The following is a 17,908-nucleotide window of genomic DNA, read 5'->3' as shown; positions in this document are numbered from 1 at the left end:
TAATTATATAATATATATATATATATATATATATATATATATATATATATATATGAGCGAGGGGGAAGAAAGAGACAGACACCGATATAGATAGATATATCTTATTTTTATTTTATTTATGTGTTCATGTACTTTCATAGTTAATTGAATCTTAAATAACTATGTGTTATCGTCTGATGTCAGGATGAATTTGTACTGGAAACAGAGAAAGTATGAGCAGAAAAATGTTATAAGAGGCCATGAATGATTTGATGTGAAATAGTACCACAATTTTTTTCCCCCCTGAGCACTTCTCCCACCACCCCAACCCCAGCTCTCACCACTCCCTAGCATCCAGAAAAAATATTGAGACTATGCAGTAATGTTATTGTCTCAGTTATTTGTAAAACACATTGTAAGAAGTTCTGGGAAATGTCTAAATTATATCCCGGGTTTCCTTCCTTGAGAGTGGTTTCAGTCTGTCCGTCTGACACCTGGATACATTGATACATCTTAGCCACAAGGCGGTGTTGTTCACATGTTCATTTTCCATCCATCCATCCATTTCCCGAACCGCTTGATCCTCACTAGGGTCGCGGGGGGTGCTGGAGCCTATCCCAGCCATCTCCGGGCAGTAGGCGGGGGACACCCTGAATCAGTTGCCAGCCAATCGCAGGGCACACAGAGACGAACAACCATCCACGCCCACACTCACACCTAGGGACAATTTAGAGCGTCCAATCAGCCTGACATGCATGTTTTTGGAATGTGGGAGGAAACCGGAGCCCCCGGAGAAAACCCACGCAGGCCCGGGGAGAACATGCAAACTCCACACAGGGAGGCCGGAGCTGGAATCGAACCCGGTACCTCTGCACTGTGAAGCCGACGTGCTAACCACTGGACTACCGGGCCACCACATTTAATTCCTGTATATTAAAAAAATAAAAACGGTACAAATTCAAAATTACTAAATTATGATATCTCAAAATTGGTAGTATTGGCGCCTGACTGTCACATATTTATTACCTCATATATTAGAGAACAAGTGAATGTAAAAATGAGAAGTATTTTATTTACAAAGTGACTGAAATATCTATCCACGATAGATATCAAAAGTCTCCACACTCCTATTAAAGTGTCAAATTTTTGTGATATAAAAAATGAGGCGAAGAGAAATCCATTTTCACCATGAATGTGACCTGTAACTGCATAGATTCATTCACAAAAAAATCTTTTTGAGAGATGATGTAAAAAATAGACAACTAAAATCATGTAATTCCACAAGTGGGCACATATTTTATAAACTGGAACTTGTGTTAAATGAGAGTCGGGCACACACCAGTCAACGTTAAAATCCCTCTGATTAACTCTAAATAAAGAGTCCTGCCATACAGGACAAGCCAAGGAGCTTCCGCAGCATCTGCCATTTGAACAAGAGTGTGTAGACTTTTATACCCATTGTATCCTGCAAAAATTGATTCGTTCTCTCAAATCTTCAAAGTGTAGTCATATTTGGAGAATAAAAACCACAATACTGTTGAATGAGATAGTGTGTCTAAATCGTTAACTGGCACTGTACTTTCACCATCTTCGTGTTAATGTTCACACTTTCCTGCTCTAGTCCTTCGCACTTATTTCAAGAGGTACTTCATGTTGGAGTTCAGTGTCAGAACATCCTGAGTAATCATCATCATCTTCATCACCATCATCATCAACATCGTCATCATCATCCTGGTTGTCCATCTCATGGGTGACATAAGAGCCCTTATGTCTGGACCGGCGCCACAGCACGAATGCCATCAGACAGATGAGGATTAGTGTCGCACTGATGACACCTACAAGAGGAAAGACACAACCATAAAAGTACAATACTGAAATCCATGCATTTTACTTCCATTAGCAAAAGCAAAAATTTAATGAACAAAATCATAAATCCTGTCTGGCATGTGACGTAACTCTGCAGGACAGCGGCTATGCAAGAATAAGGACGGTGATGCTATGGGAGTGGTCACAGCCGACTTCAATCATGACCAATCAAAGTGTGTCCTTTCGTTCCGTTTAAATTAGGTGCACTCATAGTTTCAACATAACAGAAGCACATGTACGGTGTGAAGTGGGCATTGGAGACCCCTCCACCCCCATTGATAATTGTTTGTGTAACCACCAAAATCTGTGTCGCTCAGTGGGAGTATTTGAAAAATAAAAAACAATGATTGAGAGGGTATGATGCCCACTGTCCACGCATTTATGAATGTAAGACATTTGATATCCCTCATACCTGTCTGACTGTGCCCAAATTCACCAAAATCACATACCAGCATTTAGGTGTTGTCTAGGATGGTATAAATTAAGATTGACTCTTTGTCATCAAATTGTCACTACACCATAGACACACCCTCACTGCGATGGAACGGCCATCTTGACAGAGACTGGTCTACCAAATTGACAACAACTTGCCTTGACATGAGAATAAGGATACGGCGGCATTTATGCAGTCTGTGAAAATAGAGCCCTTGGTCTTAAGCTCTCACCTCCAATCAAGGCCCCAATGATTCCGCCTTCCACATTGAAGTCTTGAAGAGAAAAAAAGAAAACACAAGTTGAAGTATAAAATTGGTGAATCATTCCTGGTCTGACTCCCAGTTCTTCCTCTCAGTTAAGGAGAAACGTTTCAGCCTGAGGTGTTTTCCAGAGCAGCAATTCTTAAACACAGATCCACGGAGAAAAAAAAAAGACACATCACCAACACAAATGTCCCAAAAAGTAGACACAAAAATTAATTATCTACCTATACGAATACAGTGGTACCTCAACTTCCTCTATGAATGACTTGACTTGTACTTTTTTCGAGACATGAGCCTCAGAGAGCTTTTTTTTTGGTCCTGGGTTGTAAGCAAAAAAAAAGAGTTACAGGCACTAAATGGTGGCATTGAACTTCATCCCGATGAGCAGATTTTTTTTCACAGAAGATGCCAGGTTTTTTATTCCAACCATTTATTTCAATTCCAAGTTGAAATTTAACAATAAAAAAAGACAATTACATGTGTATTTTTTTCAAACTACACAAGTCTGATCGCTTAATGCTTACGCAAAGCAATTATATCAGCTAACAAAATTGGCATCAGTCTGTTTATTTATTTCTAAAATTATTTAAGTTTTTTTGTCCTCTGAGAAAACCGTGTAAAATTTCTGCAGATACCGAATCACAATTGCGAAACCGTTCTTTGTTTCGTACGAATGTGTATACTGTCCCCTGGTGGCCCCGACATGCACTCCAGATGAAGCGCGAAGGCGTTGGGCTTTATAGCATGAAATCATGATGCGCAAACTTTGTCATTCTTTACATTAGATTTATACCGTATGTTTTTATGAAATGCAATAAGATACAAGTGCGGCACTGAAACAGAATTTCCATTCATTGAACTGAGGCAGCTCTTTGAGATCCGAGTGTTTTGGGGAACGGAATGTAAATTAAACCCTTAAATCAAGGCACCACTGAATATTTAATGAGAGTCGAAACGAAATACGGTAATTGATTAAGTCACTTAGTGCAGGAAAAGTCTAAAATCTACACAGGAAGGACGAAGCCAAGAATTGAAACCGCAACCTGCTGGCTGCTCTTATCGCCACGGCAACAGACGCTGAACGAGGGAGTTGCTCCTTCACAGACTCTACTCTGATATAAGGCTGATAAATTAAGACACTCCCTCCTACTCAGCCTTAGTAGTGATGTCATCGTTATTTCAACACAGCGTATGACAAAAAGTTTCTTTTTTTCTTATATGAAGTAGAGTACGTGTGACCTCTTGGTATATTTCCAAATAAATGAAATGTAAAAATTCTGCCAGGTGAGAAGAAGAAGAAGCAGGAGTGCAGCAGGAGATGAGAACCCGGTGAAGGTGTTTAGTTACCGATAACAAAATCAAACATTTGTGGTTTCACAGCGCAGCCAATCTGCTTCAAGTCTTTGTTGACTTTTACAATATTTAACTAAGAGTGTTGGTCTTTAATAACAAGATCTTGGCCGACTGAAAATGTCTCTTTCAGGAACTTTCATTCACATACCGGCCACAGTTTTGGTCACTGACGCCGGATGGCGGGTCGCGTCCAAGGGGGGAGGAGTTGGGAAAGCTCCCATTTCCACAGCAACCTGCACCAAAAAACAAACAAAAAAATTGTTCATTTTTGTTATTTCGACATTACTCTTGTTGTATTACTCACTCATTACTAAGTTTGTAGTGCTAAGAGGTAGCAAACACGGAATTAACTTTAAATCTGAATAATCAGCATCACATCAATTTAATATGAAATGTTCATTCCACACTCTGTTGAATGTCAATGGTTTTCTCACAATTTGGATGTGGCATGGGTGCAGCAGCTATGCACCAACCTATCAAAAGTATGCACAATGTGACCAAAACTCACCAGCTCAGTCTGACAGCAGCGAATACAAGTGTGTTGAGAAACACATGCACATCCGTGAAGACGGGTGTCGTGGCTCTGGCACTGGGGCCCCTCCCACCACACAAAAAACCTCACCCCCACCCTCCTTCGGATGGTTGACAGTTGCTGTGCATTCATATCAAGGTCATTGTCTCTTTGCCACACACATTTTCCTTCCAAGAGAAATAAAAGAAGGGACATAGTGTATGACTAGTTAGCACGTTCACCTCACATTGCGGAGGTTGTGGGTTCGAATCCGACCCTTGGTTTCCTGTGAGGAGTTTGCATGTTCTCTCTGTGCCTTGCGTGGGTTTTCTCTGGTTTCGTCCCACATTCTAAAAAACATGCATGGTAGATTGATTGAAAGCTCTAAATTGTCCCTCTGTCTTATTGTTGTTTGTCTATATGTGCCCTGCAATTGGCTGGCAACCAGTTCAGGGTGTACCCCACCTACTTCCTGAGGACAGCTGGGAAAGGCTCAAACACAACTGCGACCTTCATGAGGTAATGCGGATTAGAAAATGGATGGATGGATAATGAAAGTGTCATTCTTCGAGGTTACTCGGCTGTCTGGTGTTGTCGTTGTCATGGCAATATGCATGTCATCAGCCTGGAAAATGCATAATCAGCAGCAGGTATCCACTAGTAGTGAGAAGTACTTACTCGCAAATTCAGCCAGCAGGCCGAACTGAGTCTCCGAGGGGACTAGGTGAAGATGAGTTAAGTGTTGCTGTGGATTCTGCACCGGCTGACTGAAACAAGTTCTGAGGCGGAGCTTCATTTCATTAAATGGGCTCATATGCTGTTGTAACTAAAGTTGTACAGCACTATCTTACGTGTTTAATATTGCCCGCTTGGCATCCATTGTAACCTGGTCATCCTGGAAGGGGGATTCCTCCATCTGTGACCAGTACTTAAGGTTTTTGTAGGCAACTCTCAAAAGCAACTTGTGGTCACCAAAGAGGCCGAGTGCAGGGATGCTTTACCAGGCGCATCACTAGTCCAAGTGTGTAGAATGCTCATCTGTCCAAAGAGCCACATAATAATTATAAATACAGTACATAATAATGAAAAGTCCAGTATGTTTTACTCGTAGGTTTAAATTGTGTTCCAAAGCGATGAATTGTGCGTGTGATTATCATGCCTCCATGCGTGTATATGTATGGTCAGCAAAAAGTAGGCCTTCCGCATTCACCCTCTGACAGTTCAAAAGAAAGAACACTTCCGCCAAGTAAACAGCTGATTTTACCACCTGTGCTGACGTACCACACCCACACCACGTGACAAGCATCCCGTTTACCAAGTGATTTATTAGAAAATACCTTCAATCCAATTAACATCTATACATGTTCAGTGTGTGACACAGAGCTGGCACCTACAATTATGAATGGGTTTTCTCTTCCTGGAATGGAGAGACTACACCGGGGGATGTTGGTGATTTTATTGAGGGGCCTGATAAGCCCCTTTGAGATTCTTTTGTGATTAAAGGCTTTATGAATAAACTTAATTTGACTTGACTTGGCACATGATGGTTCCTGTAGAGTCAGAACGGATTAGGGACCATCAATTGCAGCTCTATTTTCTTGGAATTACCAGCAGAAAGTCCTGAAATTTTTAGAGGTCTAGTTTAAATGTCAAAAGTCAACTTTAAGTATATGAATGAAATATAAATGACTCTCAGTAAAGCCAAAACCTGTCAAGTTGTTTTCATTGATTACCAGATATCAAAGAGATGATCGGCTCAGAAAAAGACCCAAAATCACTTCATGCAATTGTGCTGACGTGCTTTGTTGTCGCTTAATGAAATCTCTTGGAGATATTTTTTTTGTCACCATGGCAATAGAGGATGTAGATTTCTCATGTGGCATATTCCCCGCCCTAATCCCATAATCCTTTGCAGCCCCCACTCTCACCCCGGATTAGAAACTCCTGGATCAGGGTGTCTAACCTGCGCACACTCCCACCTGATGGCCCACATTTTAATTCCTCCTTCCAGGATGGACTAATTGGACAGACGGGAACTGAAAGGCCCACTAAGAGCAGCCTGCTCGTGATCGTCTTCCGTTCCTCGACAACAACAAAAAAACAGCTCACAATGTATTAAAGCATAAGAATATAATGCCTAAAGTATTTAACTTTTTCTCTTCTTTATTTACTTCTCAATGACACTGGACCGCAGCCTCCAATTCAGTCAGTTTCAATTATTTTTTTCTCACAAATCTATACTACTGTTAGTACACGTGTGTGTATGTGTTATTTGGACAAATTACTGACAGATCTAAAGTAGTAAAGATTCCACCGGAGATCAGTGTTATGTATTATTGTATGTTTTTATAAAGTTCGGTACTGCCTAGGGCTATTTTTATGATAAAAAAAGATCGAGCTATTACAATTTTGACATAGAGGTCTGAAGTGAAGTGAGCTCTGTGTCAGTGCAGCATCGAACTGCCTCAAAGAGTAGCTCTGACCTGGAAACAGAAAAGAAGAAATCAAATTATGATGATGGGAGTGGGCTGCCAGGGAATTTGTATCTTTCAAGCAGGTCCGACTTTGACCCCTATGACGTGAAAGCGGGCCTTCTTACTTGAAATCATGTAAAAACATATTGTAGCGGTGTATCTTCAAATAAAATTAAAATAAAAGACCAGTTAAGAATTGCACCATTTACTCTTTGAAACCTATCCTATCAGTCCATTGATAGTCGCATTTAGCTGCAACCTGAGCGGTCGCGTGCCCGTGGCTCCACCCCTGCTCTGACGTCACCACGCCCACATCTCACACGTACAGCAGCAGGAGCAACCTCCTTCAGTCTGGTGGATTGAAACTTCTGGACCGGGAGGAGGGATTTCATTTGAGCCATCAACCTTGTTATTAGAATCTTAAAACGAGGCAACATAGAAGAAAGAAAAGAAACTGAAATGAGCACTGACAATGACTGTGGATTATTGTGGATTTTTGTCACAGTGGACCGGTTTTGAAGCAGCAAGTGGTCAGTTCACAGCTTCACATTTATTTTTAATGGTATCCCCCACCCCACCCGCACACACTTGTAATGATATCATTTCACTCAAATACGTTTATTTTTGTTTTTGCTAACAGGTCCACACATTGCAAAATATGATGAATGTGAGGTGACTCTGAACATGATAAAAAAAAAAGGTACTTGTAAAATGTCAATGATTACAAAATGATAATCACCACACAGTCACAGCAATGAATAAAATGCAAAGCAGGTGTGAAGTGTTATGTCAGATTTCCACCTTAATTCACTCGAAATACTTTGAATCGAGGAATCTTGTATTCATGCCACAGTAAATTAGTGACCGTGTTTTAGCCCTGCCAGTAAGGTCACCAGCTAATCTGGAAATCCTTTATTTGACATGCGCTTGTGTGTGTGTGTGTGTGTGTGTGTGTGTGCGTGTGTATAAAAGTGGAAAATTCAGAATTAAGTATTTCTCAATGGGTTATTTAAATGTGAAAGGTAAATATTTTCTTTATTTCTTTATTAAGAGTTCGAAAGTATGATATTTACTCTGTTCTCCACTTATTTTCATTCAAATTTAGCACTTTCATGTAAACATGTCTACTTTTCTTTGAAATCAATTTAACAAATAAAAAACATAGTCCCTTAGCAAAGCTAAATTGATTAAAAAAGATCATACAATTTTGACACATATTGTGTCGATCTCAAAACTCAGTACTATGAGTTGGAAAAATGTGCACATAAACACAAATAATATCCATCCATCCGTTATCCGAACCACTTATCCTCACGAGGGTCGTGAGTGTGCTGGAACCTATCCCAGCTGTCTTCGCGGATTAGTTGGGCTACACCCTCAATTGGCTGCCAGCTCATCGCAGGGCCTACATAGAAAAACAACCATTCACGCTCACATTCACACCTAGGGACAATTTAGAGCATTCAATCAACCTACTGTGCATGTTTTTTTGAATGTGGGCGGACACCGGAGTACCCAGAGAAAACCACACAGGCATGGGGAGAACATGCAAACTCCTCACAGGAGAGCTGGAGCCCAAAATCAAAACGATATGCTAGAAAACTAGCCACCCACCGTGCCACCCACAGATAACATTGATGATATAAATATTTAATAAACATTTGACCTTGAGCTCCTTGTCATGGCTGACATCAGCCACATTTCATTTCCGATTTTCAAGCGTGTGCTAACTCGGTAGCTAAAGTTTTCATTTTATCTCTAGATACTTATTGATTGTAAGACCATTTCTTTGTTCAGAGCTGTTTTCAGCATTGAATGCTCCAGTCCAAAAAAACATCTTTTCATTCCTCTCCAGATGAGAAGCATTGAATGAGGCTTGGCCATGGCTGCCCACCGAATCATCAGCACAACGAGCAGCAATCACGTCCTCCCTCGCTGCAAGTCTGAGGGGATGCTTGTGGATCTCTGCGAGGGGACTCCAGCTGGCCTCCCACAAGTCGATGAAATGTTCTCTTCAGGTATGATTCATTCATACAAATATTTCATTTGCTCTCATGTACCGGTAATTGTTTTGACCCGCTGAGTCATGTTGTCTTGATGATTGGCACATATGGCATCAGGTATTCCTCCAAGGGAATCTTGCGGTATACGAAAGTTAGATATCAAGGAATAACCTGGCCATACTGTATACAAAGTGTAAATTGCTTCACTGATTGAAGTGCATTTATGCTCTGTTGCACTAAGGAGCTGAGCTAGAAATAGTAGATTATGCCTTCAATTATGTACTTCTTCTGCCATTAAAGTTGTTCTTCTTAGAAGTGCTTTCAATTTGAATAAGAGGAAATTTATTCCCTTTTTCATGACAAGTTTGTGTTCAAAACACAAGATACAACTGGCTGAAACAGAGGAAGGAAAGGGCTCTTTGTGAGCTGACGGTTTTCGTACTTTGTCTACATTTATTTTTTGTCTTTTCACTTGTATTGTTCTTCCTGAAAACTTTCATTTGATAGAATTATTGGAATGGGGGTGGAATCTTGTACAAGCCTCTCCAGCTTCAAACGCTCCTTGCTAAATAAACAAACACACATAAGCAGGCCAACAGAAAGTGGAAATTGTGGGGGTGGTCTCCCTTTTTCATTCGAACTCTTCCTTTGGGAAGAAAGCATGATTTCAGAGTGTTTGTCGCATTTGTGTGCATTTATAAAGAACAGCATCTGTGCGTTCAGAGGTCACTGATGTTAGCTCACAATCGCCGCTGTACGTGATGAAGATGTTTGATGGAGTTTGGCTCAGGCCCCTCAAGCGCTCTTATACCAAGTATTTCTGGACCTTGCCCGCTTAGCCTCCTCAAGTTGCTACATGTTGCTACATATTCAGATTAAACACTCGCTGTCTCATAGAATTGTGTATTGATTTGTTATTTGAGCTGTGTCCATGTAGTTTATTTGACTATTGTTGATCTCTTTTGCTTTCAGTGCCTTCTCCCAGTGCCTTAAGACTGGACACATCTGTCTCCTATGGGGCTGCACAGGAAGTGATCGCCATCAAGGATTATTTGCCCAGAAGTTTAAGCACGCTGAAATTCTCCAAAGGAGATCGACTCTTTGTTCTGGACACATCAGGCGGCGAGTGGTGGTACGCACACAACAACAGAGAGATGGGATACATCCCTGCTGCTTATGTCACAGTGCTCAACTTCAGGAATGGTTCGCTCAGTGACAGTCTTGGAGAGGAAGAAGGGATGCTGAAGGACTTTGAAGCGTTCGGAGAGTGGACAGGGGCGACTTTTAAACCCTCGCCAACTAACAACAAGCATCCATTTTCTGATAACGCCATCATCCATCCATTAGATTGGAATTACAGCGAAGCAAGTGTCACTAACTCTGCTGATCTGATTCTTTTAGACACTCTTGCGCATCCAAGCAACTCCAACCTTGACACCAAGAATAGCAGTCATCGCAACCAAGCAATGCAACACCTCCACAGGGATAATACTTTTTCAAAGAGTAAACGTTCACAGAGTCTCTCCCAACTTTCGGTTCTACAAGGACAATCTAATCCAAACATAACTTCCTCTTGTTTCTTCACGGGCCTGAAGGCACCTTTGCCAGAGGAATTTCAGAGCCGTGAGGACTTCCGAACAGCATGGCTCAACCACCGAAAGCTGGCCAGGTCGTACCATGACCTGCAATCGCTGGGCCAGAATCCAGGTTGGGGTCAGACCCAACCGATTGAGACCAGCATTGTGTGCCGGTTGGGGAGCAGCGGAGGTGTTGTTGAGCTGCCTGACACCCATATCACCATGCACATTCCTGAAGGTCACATTTGTCAGGGTGACCAGCAGCAGGTCTCCATGAGCGCCTTACTGGATCTTCCCTTGGAACTCAACAACGACCGTTGCTCCACTGTCAGCCCGGTGGTGGAGATCAAACTCAGCAACATGGAGATCAGGTCTTTCGTCACTTTGGAGATTAAAGTATCTGTCACGTTAAAGGAGGATGGCTGGCACTCTGCCAAGATACTTTGTGTTAGGAGTGACTGCAAAGATGGGCCTTACAAGCCCATTCCGGGTTGTTACATTTATAATGACATGGTCCAAGTACGCCTGGACAGTCTTGAGCCGTGCATGTATGTGGCGATTGTGGTTCAGTCCCTGTACATCAGTCACTGCATGACCGTGTGGGATCACATGCAGAGAAAGGTAACACTTGGTGTTTATGGACCCAAGCACATCCATCCTTCCTTTAAGACAGTCGTGGCCATGTTTGGTCATGACTGCGCCCCAAAGAGCTTGGTGGTGAGTGAGGTTGGTTGCTTAGCTTGCTCCAGCCCTCCAGTCACCCTCCACTTGTGGGGGAAGCAACATTTTCCCCTGGGGTTTCCCCAAGACCTCCAGGTAGGGTTGTACCCCAACGTAACCAACTATCAGGTAAAAGCCTGCGACGGGGCTGGGGTCATCCGGGGATTCCAACTTAAACGAGGCAAGGTCAGCCGGCTCATCTATATGGTGTCATCACATGATCCCAACACCATCTCAGACTTCACTCTCAGGATCCAAGTCAAGGACACACTGGACTGCATAATCACCCAGTTCTGCATCCAAACGCCACAACCGCCGCCACAGTCTGGAATAAAGCCGACAGGCCAGAGGAGGTTCTTGAAAAAAAGAGAGATGGACAAGATCACCCTGTCACCACTGGCTGTCACTTCTAAATACCCCAAATTTCAGGATCGCTGCATTACTAGCCTCAAATTTGGCAAGCTGATTAAAACTGTAATACGGCAGCACAAGAGCAACTACTTACTGGAGTACAAGAAGGGCGATGTTATCGCCCTGCTTAGTGAGGAAAAAATTAAGCTAAGGGGGCAGTTGCGCACAAAAGAGTGGTACATTGGATACTATCAGGGCAAGATGGGGCTTGTCCACGCCAAGAACGTTTTGGTTTTGGGAAAGGTCAAGCCCATTCATTGGTGTGGGCCGGACCTGACAACAATGATGCTGCTGGAGCAAATTCTCAAACCTTGCAAATTTCTTACATATATCTATGCCACTGTGAGGACAGTCCTGATGGAGAATGTGGGAAACTGGAGGGCGTTTGCTGACGCACTGGGCTATGGGAACTTGTCACTTCATTACTTCTGTCGGACCGAGCTGGACAATGAGCCAGAGAAGGTAGCATGTGTTCTGGAGAAACTCAAAGAGGAGTGCACCAATGTGGAGAACCAAGTGAGGAAGTCGTTTCAGCGGGAGCTGATGATGGTGAGTAAACGTATCGTCTTAGCAACAAGTGGGTCCATCAGTTGATTGTGAAACCACTTTCCAAAATGCACAGGACTTCCACGTAATCCCCAACTTTCTAGAAGGAAGACATTCAACTTCAAACACAGCATACTTTTACAATGCATTTTCAGTACATCAGTGGCATAATTCATCAAAGCTGGACATTGGCATGTTGTATGTGTGTATAAGTGTGTATTTGCATAGTCAATACAGTATCCTCCTTTAAGCATATATATACTGTGTATATATATACTGTATATATACTGTATATACATGTATATATAAAGAGAGATGTGTGGTGAGTTCAGCGCAAGAGCCGTAACTGCTTTCAACACAAATGGGGCATGGCGAGTGAACTTCACTCTAGTCACGGCTCTCGGCCTTATGCCTTTAATACCTTTCTGATACTATGTCAGAAGCCGGTTGCACTTGATTGAGCAAGTGCAACCCCCCCCCCCCCCATCCTGCATCCGTACCTTCCATAAAAAGCAGTGGATATGTCAGCTTAGAAAGGCTGTGGCAGAGAAGGTACAGTGTCCAGCCTTCTTTTGATTTTGATGGAGATAGTCCTTGTAAATATGTTGTTTGTTGGGTTTTCAAAAGAATTAATTGAATATCTAGGTTAAAATTAAAGTTAACAGACAATGTTGAACATTTCGAAATGACTCCGCTTTGGACTGCAACTGAAAGGCTCCTGTTCTCAGAGCAGCTGCAAAGCACTCTGGGTCTGGGATGTGTGTTTCCCAGTAAATTTGGCGTGCGGTGACACTCAAAGCCAGGAAAACATCACCAGCCTTACATAGTTATTGCTCAATCAAAAATTCTCAGACCCTGAAAGAAAATCCTTGACTAATAAATAAGCCTCTAATTCTTTTTTGGTGCTCACAAGTGAAGCAGGATTAAAATGCGTTGGCAGCTTTGGGCTGGAATCCGGTTGCCAAATGGGGGATGCTGCCATGAGAAGCTGTGGGAGGCGATAACTGATACCGAAAGAAAACAAAGAGCGCGGACGCACCCCCATCATATCAGGTCGTGATCATTTTCATCATTTAGCAACACACACATTCTGTCCACTCTACCCTCATCATTTTAAACACAAGGAACAGCCTATTTCTTCATCCACTCACCACACTCACAACTGCAAAATCATAGAAAACATGATCTGTTTTCCTTCCTCCAACTGCTCCCATGTGAAATGTGAGCAGGCGGCCTGGAGGGGCATCCGACACTTACTCGGCAGATCTCTTCAAGCACCAGACTGGGTTACAACAGACAAGAGTTTACAAGCAGAATCATGCACGAAAAAACATTTTAAAACATCGGATGGACATCAGCATCAGACGCTCGACAATAAATGGAGCTGGACCATCCAGAATTGTCCTCAGTGTGACTTAAGATGACGCGTCAACACCTCCACAGACAGCTGGAAAGTTTCTTTGATGAGCATGAACACTTCTGACCGCCATCATCTAGAAACTAGTCTTTATATGTCAGTGGAGGATGATGGGTGGAAACCTCGACCAATTCGGTTGTCCATATCAGATTCAGGTTCTGCCTCTTCGGACATCCTGAACTTTGTTTTGAAACCGCTTCAATTTCACGTGGCCATCTTGTCCTGGTTTAAATGACTTGACTGTCCAAAGCAAAGTTGCTTCATTGCATATAAGACCATTGTGCTCGTGCCACAGGCCGAAGCCGATTATGTATGTGTGTGTGTGTGTGTGTGTAAGTGTATTTGTCAAGCTATGTTTAGAATCAAGCCTTTGTGCAGCTTAAATCAGTCGATGAAGGGCAGCACGTTAGAAGGCTGCCGCTCTGCTCTGCCAGGTGGTGACGGAGAGTAGAGCGTGCCGGCCGGGCAGGGCTGTTATCTTTAGCTGAGGTAAATGAAAGGGATCTCCGAATGTTTTTCAGTCTAGTGAAAACTGACCTTGTGGGTGTCAGGATTAGCGTTGCAAATTGGTGGAACGTTTCCGGTAGGTTTCTTGTAAATTTTCATGGGATGCTAAATTGGGAATTGTAGGAGATATTGAGGGAAACTTTATGGAAAGCTATAAGCATACATATAAACATTTTGTTTGGTCATAAGTACACATGCATGCAAAATGCATGAAAATCTGATGTATTTGTAAAGTATAACTTCATCAAGTTTTTAATATCTTATGGAACAATAAATTGCTTCATTGAAGAGCAAAAGTGGGAATGTTGAGTTAATAGTCATCCGCTCCATCCAAAAATATTAGCAAAGTCCCATTCTGTATGTTAAACGACTACTGTATTTCCACAATCTTGCATCCCAAGTTAGGGGTCTTGAGTTTTCGTTTCCTTAACCCTACCTGCTACCCCATCAGGCTTTGCTCAAGATGGACTGCCAGGGTCTTGTCGCCAGATTGGTACTGGACTTTGTCCTGCTGACCACGGCAGTGGAGGTGGCATCCCGTTGGAGGGAACTTGCAGAAAAACTGGCCCGGGTGTCCAGACAGCAGATGGAAGATTACGAGGCACCGCATCGTGATAAAAGCGGAGTGCTGGACAGTGAGGTGAGAACACCCTACTGGTGATTGTCATTTAGGTCGAATATTGAAAGCTGCATTTTGGCCAATTTATAACACAATGGAGCGGAAATTATTTACACCGCTGGCAAGAAAGGACTTCAAAAGATGCAGTGGTAAGTAGGGTCACAAAGGTGTGTAATATTTCTGGAAAACTTATTGAGGAGTTAACTTTGATATTTTGAGAAATATTCCAAATTTGAAACTTTCTTGGGGAATTGTGTGAATGAATTGACATTTATGGGAAGTAAGGGCAATTCAATGGAAAACAATTGGGTAAAAGTATGCGCTTTCCTCCGCAAACACACATCACATCATTACACACCACAATGTGTGACCAAGGCGAGAATTGTCCCGGTTTAGTCTTATTCTACATCAAGAGCACATCACTGTCGTGTACAGTATATTCAAAGAAGTGTTGTGAAAGGTGGACAGAGAGGTGCTCCATGACAGAGCTTGTCTGCTGCATGGTTAGTCTTACATGGAAGGGTAGTGCCAGGGATTGTGGGTTATCTGGGGAAAAAAAATACAAACATGTTTGGCTCCTCAAAGTCATTGCTGCTGATCGAAAATGCTATGGCCAATTTCATAATATTTGTAAACAATAGGCACCAGATTAGTACTTCTGGGTTGAAGGAAAGACATTGACTATGGCTAATTTCACCATGAAAAAAGAGTGTTGTGTTTGAGCTCCATCTTTTGCCACCCAGAGGTCAGTGTGACATCATGGTGAATAGTTTATCTTACAATGGCATTACTCTCTCTTGACTTTCATAGTTCACACAAGAATAGTCTCAATCTGATTTTGAGGATTGAGCAAAGTTTCCTCTGTTTAACATGTAAGTTATTCCCCAAAACATTTATATTGCCACTAAACCTTACCCTGCATCCCATCAGTCCATGTGGAAACCAGCCTATGACTTCCTTTTGACGTGGGCAGCACACGTTGGGGACAGCTATCGCGATGTCATCCAGGAGCTCCACGTGGGTTTGGACAAGATGAGGAATCCCATCACCAAGAGATGGAAGCACCTGACTGGCACGCTCATCCTGGTCAACTGCCTCGACATCCTCCAAAGTGCAGCCTTCTGTCCCACCGGCTATGGCGACTTTGCTGTCTGAGTTACCGTGATTACTACTGACATAAACAGAAAAATGCAAGAATGCAAGGACCATTTTGAATTTCTTCAACTAAAAGTTGTCAAACATGCTCAAACCAATCCATCAAGCAATAAACAAAGTGTCCCAAAAGTCACGACACACATCCTTTTTTCCAATTTGGCTTCAGATATCGTTCTGACACATGTGAGGACAGCAGCATTTGACATCTTTTTAGTCAGCACATTGTTCCCTTGCCCGACAGTTCACATTGGAGTCGTGTTGTAAAATTGATTCAAGATATTTTTCTGTCCCCGAAAGTCAAATACAATATTTATTTTAATACACTATACTTTGTTCTTAAATTTTTATTTTTTTTCCACAAGTCTTGGTGGCCTCAGGTATCGTATTTTGTGCCATGTCATGTACAAACGTGTGTTGGTATGGCGAAAAAAATTGCTTGACTCATTCATGGCCTCACATCTGCCCCCCCCAAAAAAATACCTGATATGAAATAGGAAAAAGGGAAGCATAAAGTGACTTTTGCGACACTACTACATTACAACTTTCTGTTAAAGGTGATAAATAACTTAGGCTTTTAGGGTAGCCTCTGGTCCTGTATCCCACTAGAGTAGCTCAGGCCAAGCATTCAGCAGAAACCAAATCACATCTCTACGCCAAGCCCCAAAAGAATAAGAAGCTGCGTAAAATGGTTTCCTATTGTGTACTGCATGGCATGAATATCATTGGTGTTTGTATGTCAACAAACTGCTGTTGCTTTTAAATCCAAACTGAGTTTTTGAGACAAATTCAACAATATGCATTTGTTTTTCATAATGTTTTTGGAAAATTCTGTGCCGAATATATAACTGTAGTTTGTGTTTATTGCTGCCTCTTTGCCAGGACTCCTTTGATTTTTTTTTTAATCTCAATGAGACATTTCCAAGTTCAATAAAGATAAAATGGCGACTTTGTGACCGCCTTGTGGAGTCCAACTGTGCCCCCAGAAACTGAATCTGAAGGATTTATACTTGCATTGTTATCACGAAACTTGGAAAAAAAATACATTGAAAATCTGAATTTGAAATACATACATAGAATTTGTATTGTTGAATTTGAATTGTACAGATTTTTAACTCCTCAATGAAAATTCAATTCTGTATATTTTTTCAGAATCAGTTTTACGAATACGAATTCAAATATTTCCCACACAGATTTTCGCATCCAGTGTAACAAGTAAAAATAAACATTTGAATTTCGTTCAGTCATTCATTCATTTTCCGAACCGCTTTATCCTCACAAGGGTCACGGGGGGGGGGGGTGCTGGAGCCTATCCCAGCTGTCTTCGGGCAGTAGGCGGGGGGACACCCTGAACCGGTTGCCAGCCAATCGCAGTGCACAAAGAGACGAACAAACGATCCACGCCCACACTCACACCTAGGGACATTTTAGAGCGTCCAATCAGCCTGCCATGCATGTTTTTGGAAGGAAACCGGAGTACCCGGAGAAAACCTACACAGGCCCGGGGAGAACAAGCAAACTCCACATAGGGAGGCCGGAGCTGGAATCGAACCCGTTACCCCTGCATTTTGAAGTCGACGCACTAACCACTGGACTACATTTGAATTTTCAATGAGCAAACTCAGTTCGTGTGATGAAAGAAAACTTGCCTCTCATCATTGAGTCCCCCTCCATTCCTATTTTGCGCGGCTGTACGTTGATGTATGAGAGGCTTGAAATTATTGGCATTGTTTTTTATTTACAACTTCCACCAGTTTCACCCCGATTCTGTTGACTCTCAACTTCTGTTTTCATTGCATATGTATATCTGCGTGCCACTGGCTTTGTTTATCTGTCTTTTTGATGGGGTCAGTCGGTGGCTGGATGTGAATTTTATTCCCTGAACTTCAAATAAGAAAACATTCCGATACGAGTGCCACGTTCTCATGTGACGAAACTTTGCTGTCATCTAGTGGCGAAGAATGGTCCAAGACTGCATGGATTAAAACAAACCGCAAACGTCATAATTTCAAAAATGAACAGAAATAATTCCGATTCAGAAAACTTGATTTATCCCCGTGGGGCAATTGGAATAA

General features: G+C 42.3%; 2 protein-coding genes across 2 annotated transcripts; one reads left to right on the top strand and one right to left on the bottom strand.

Annotated features, from left to right (window-relative positions):
• Positions 1–108: 108 nt before the first annotated feature.
• On the bottom strand, positions 109–4,468 carry LOC147211041 (uncharacterized). The gene is made up of 4 exons (XM_086120817.1): positions 4,405–4,468; positions 4,045–4,129; positions 2,511–2,552; positions 109–1,814 (listed from the first exon to the last, which is right to left on the bottom strand). Exons 2-4 carry the CDS (start codon positions 4,115–4,117, stop codon positions 1,597–1,599), a joined length of 333 nt encoding a protein of 110 aa, XP_085976943.1. The 5' UTR covers positions 4,118–4,129; positions 4,405–4,468; the 3' UTR covers positions 109–1,596.
• A 2,779-nt stretch (positions 4,469–7,247) lies between these two features.
• On the top strand, positions 7,248–17,071 carry sh3bp4a (SH3-domain binding protein 4a). Its single transcript, XM_086120803.1, has 5 exons — positions 7,248–7,411; positions 8,737–8,899; positions 9,857–12,141; positions 14,514–14,702; positions 15,612–17,071. The coding sequence occupies exons 2-5, from the start codon at positions 8,764–8,766 to the stop codon at positions 15,834–15,836; spliced, it is 2,835 nt and encodes a 944-aa protein (XP_085976929.1). The 5' UTR covers positions 7,248–7,411; positions 8,737–8,763; the 3' UTR covers positions 15,837–17,071.
• Positions 17,072–17,908: the final 837 nt, after the last annotated feature.

This window comes from Hippocampus guttulatus, chromosome 1, assembly GCF_054856545.1.
Source record: "Hippocampus guttulatus isolate MCC_2025c chromosome 1, RoL_Hgut_1.0, whole genome shotgun sequence".
Taxonomy (NCBI): Eukaryota; Metazoa; Chordata; class Actinopteri; order Syngnathiformes; family Syngnathidae; genus Hippocampus; species Hippocampus guttulatus.
Note: the sequence above shows the minus strand (reverse complement) of the source record. Positions and strands in the feature narration are given on the sequence as shown.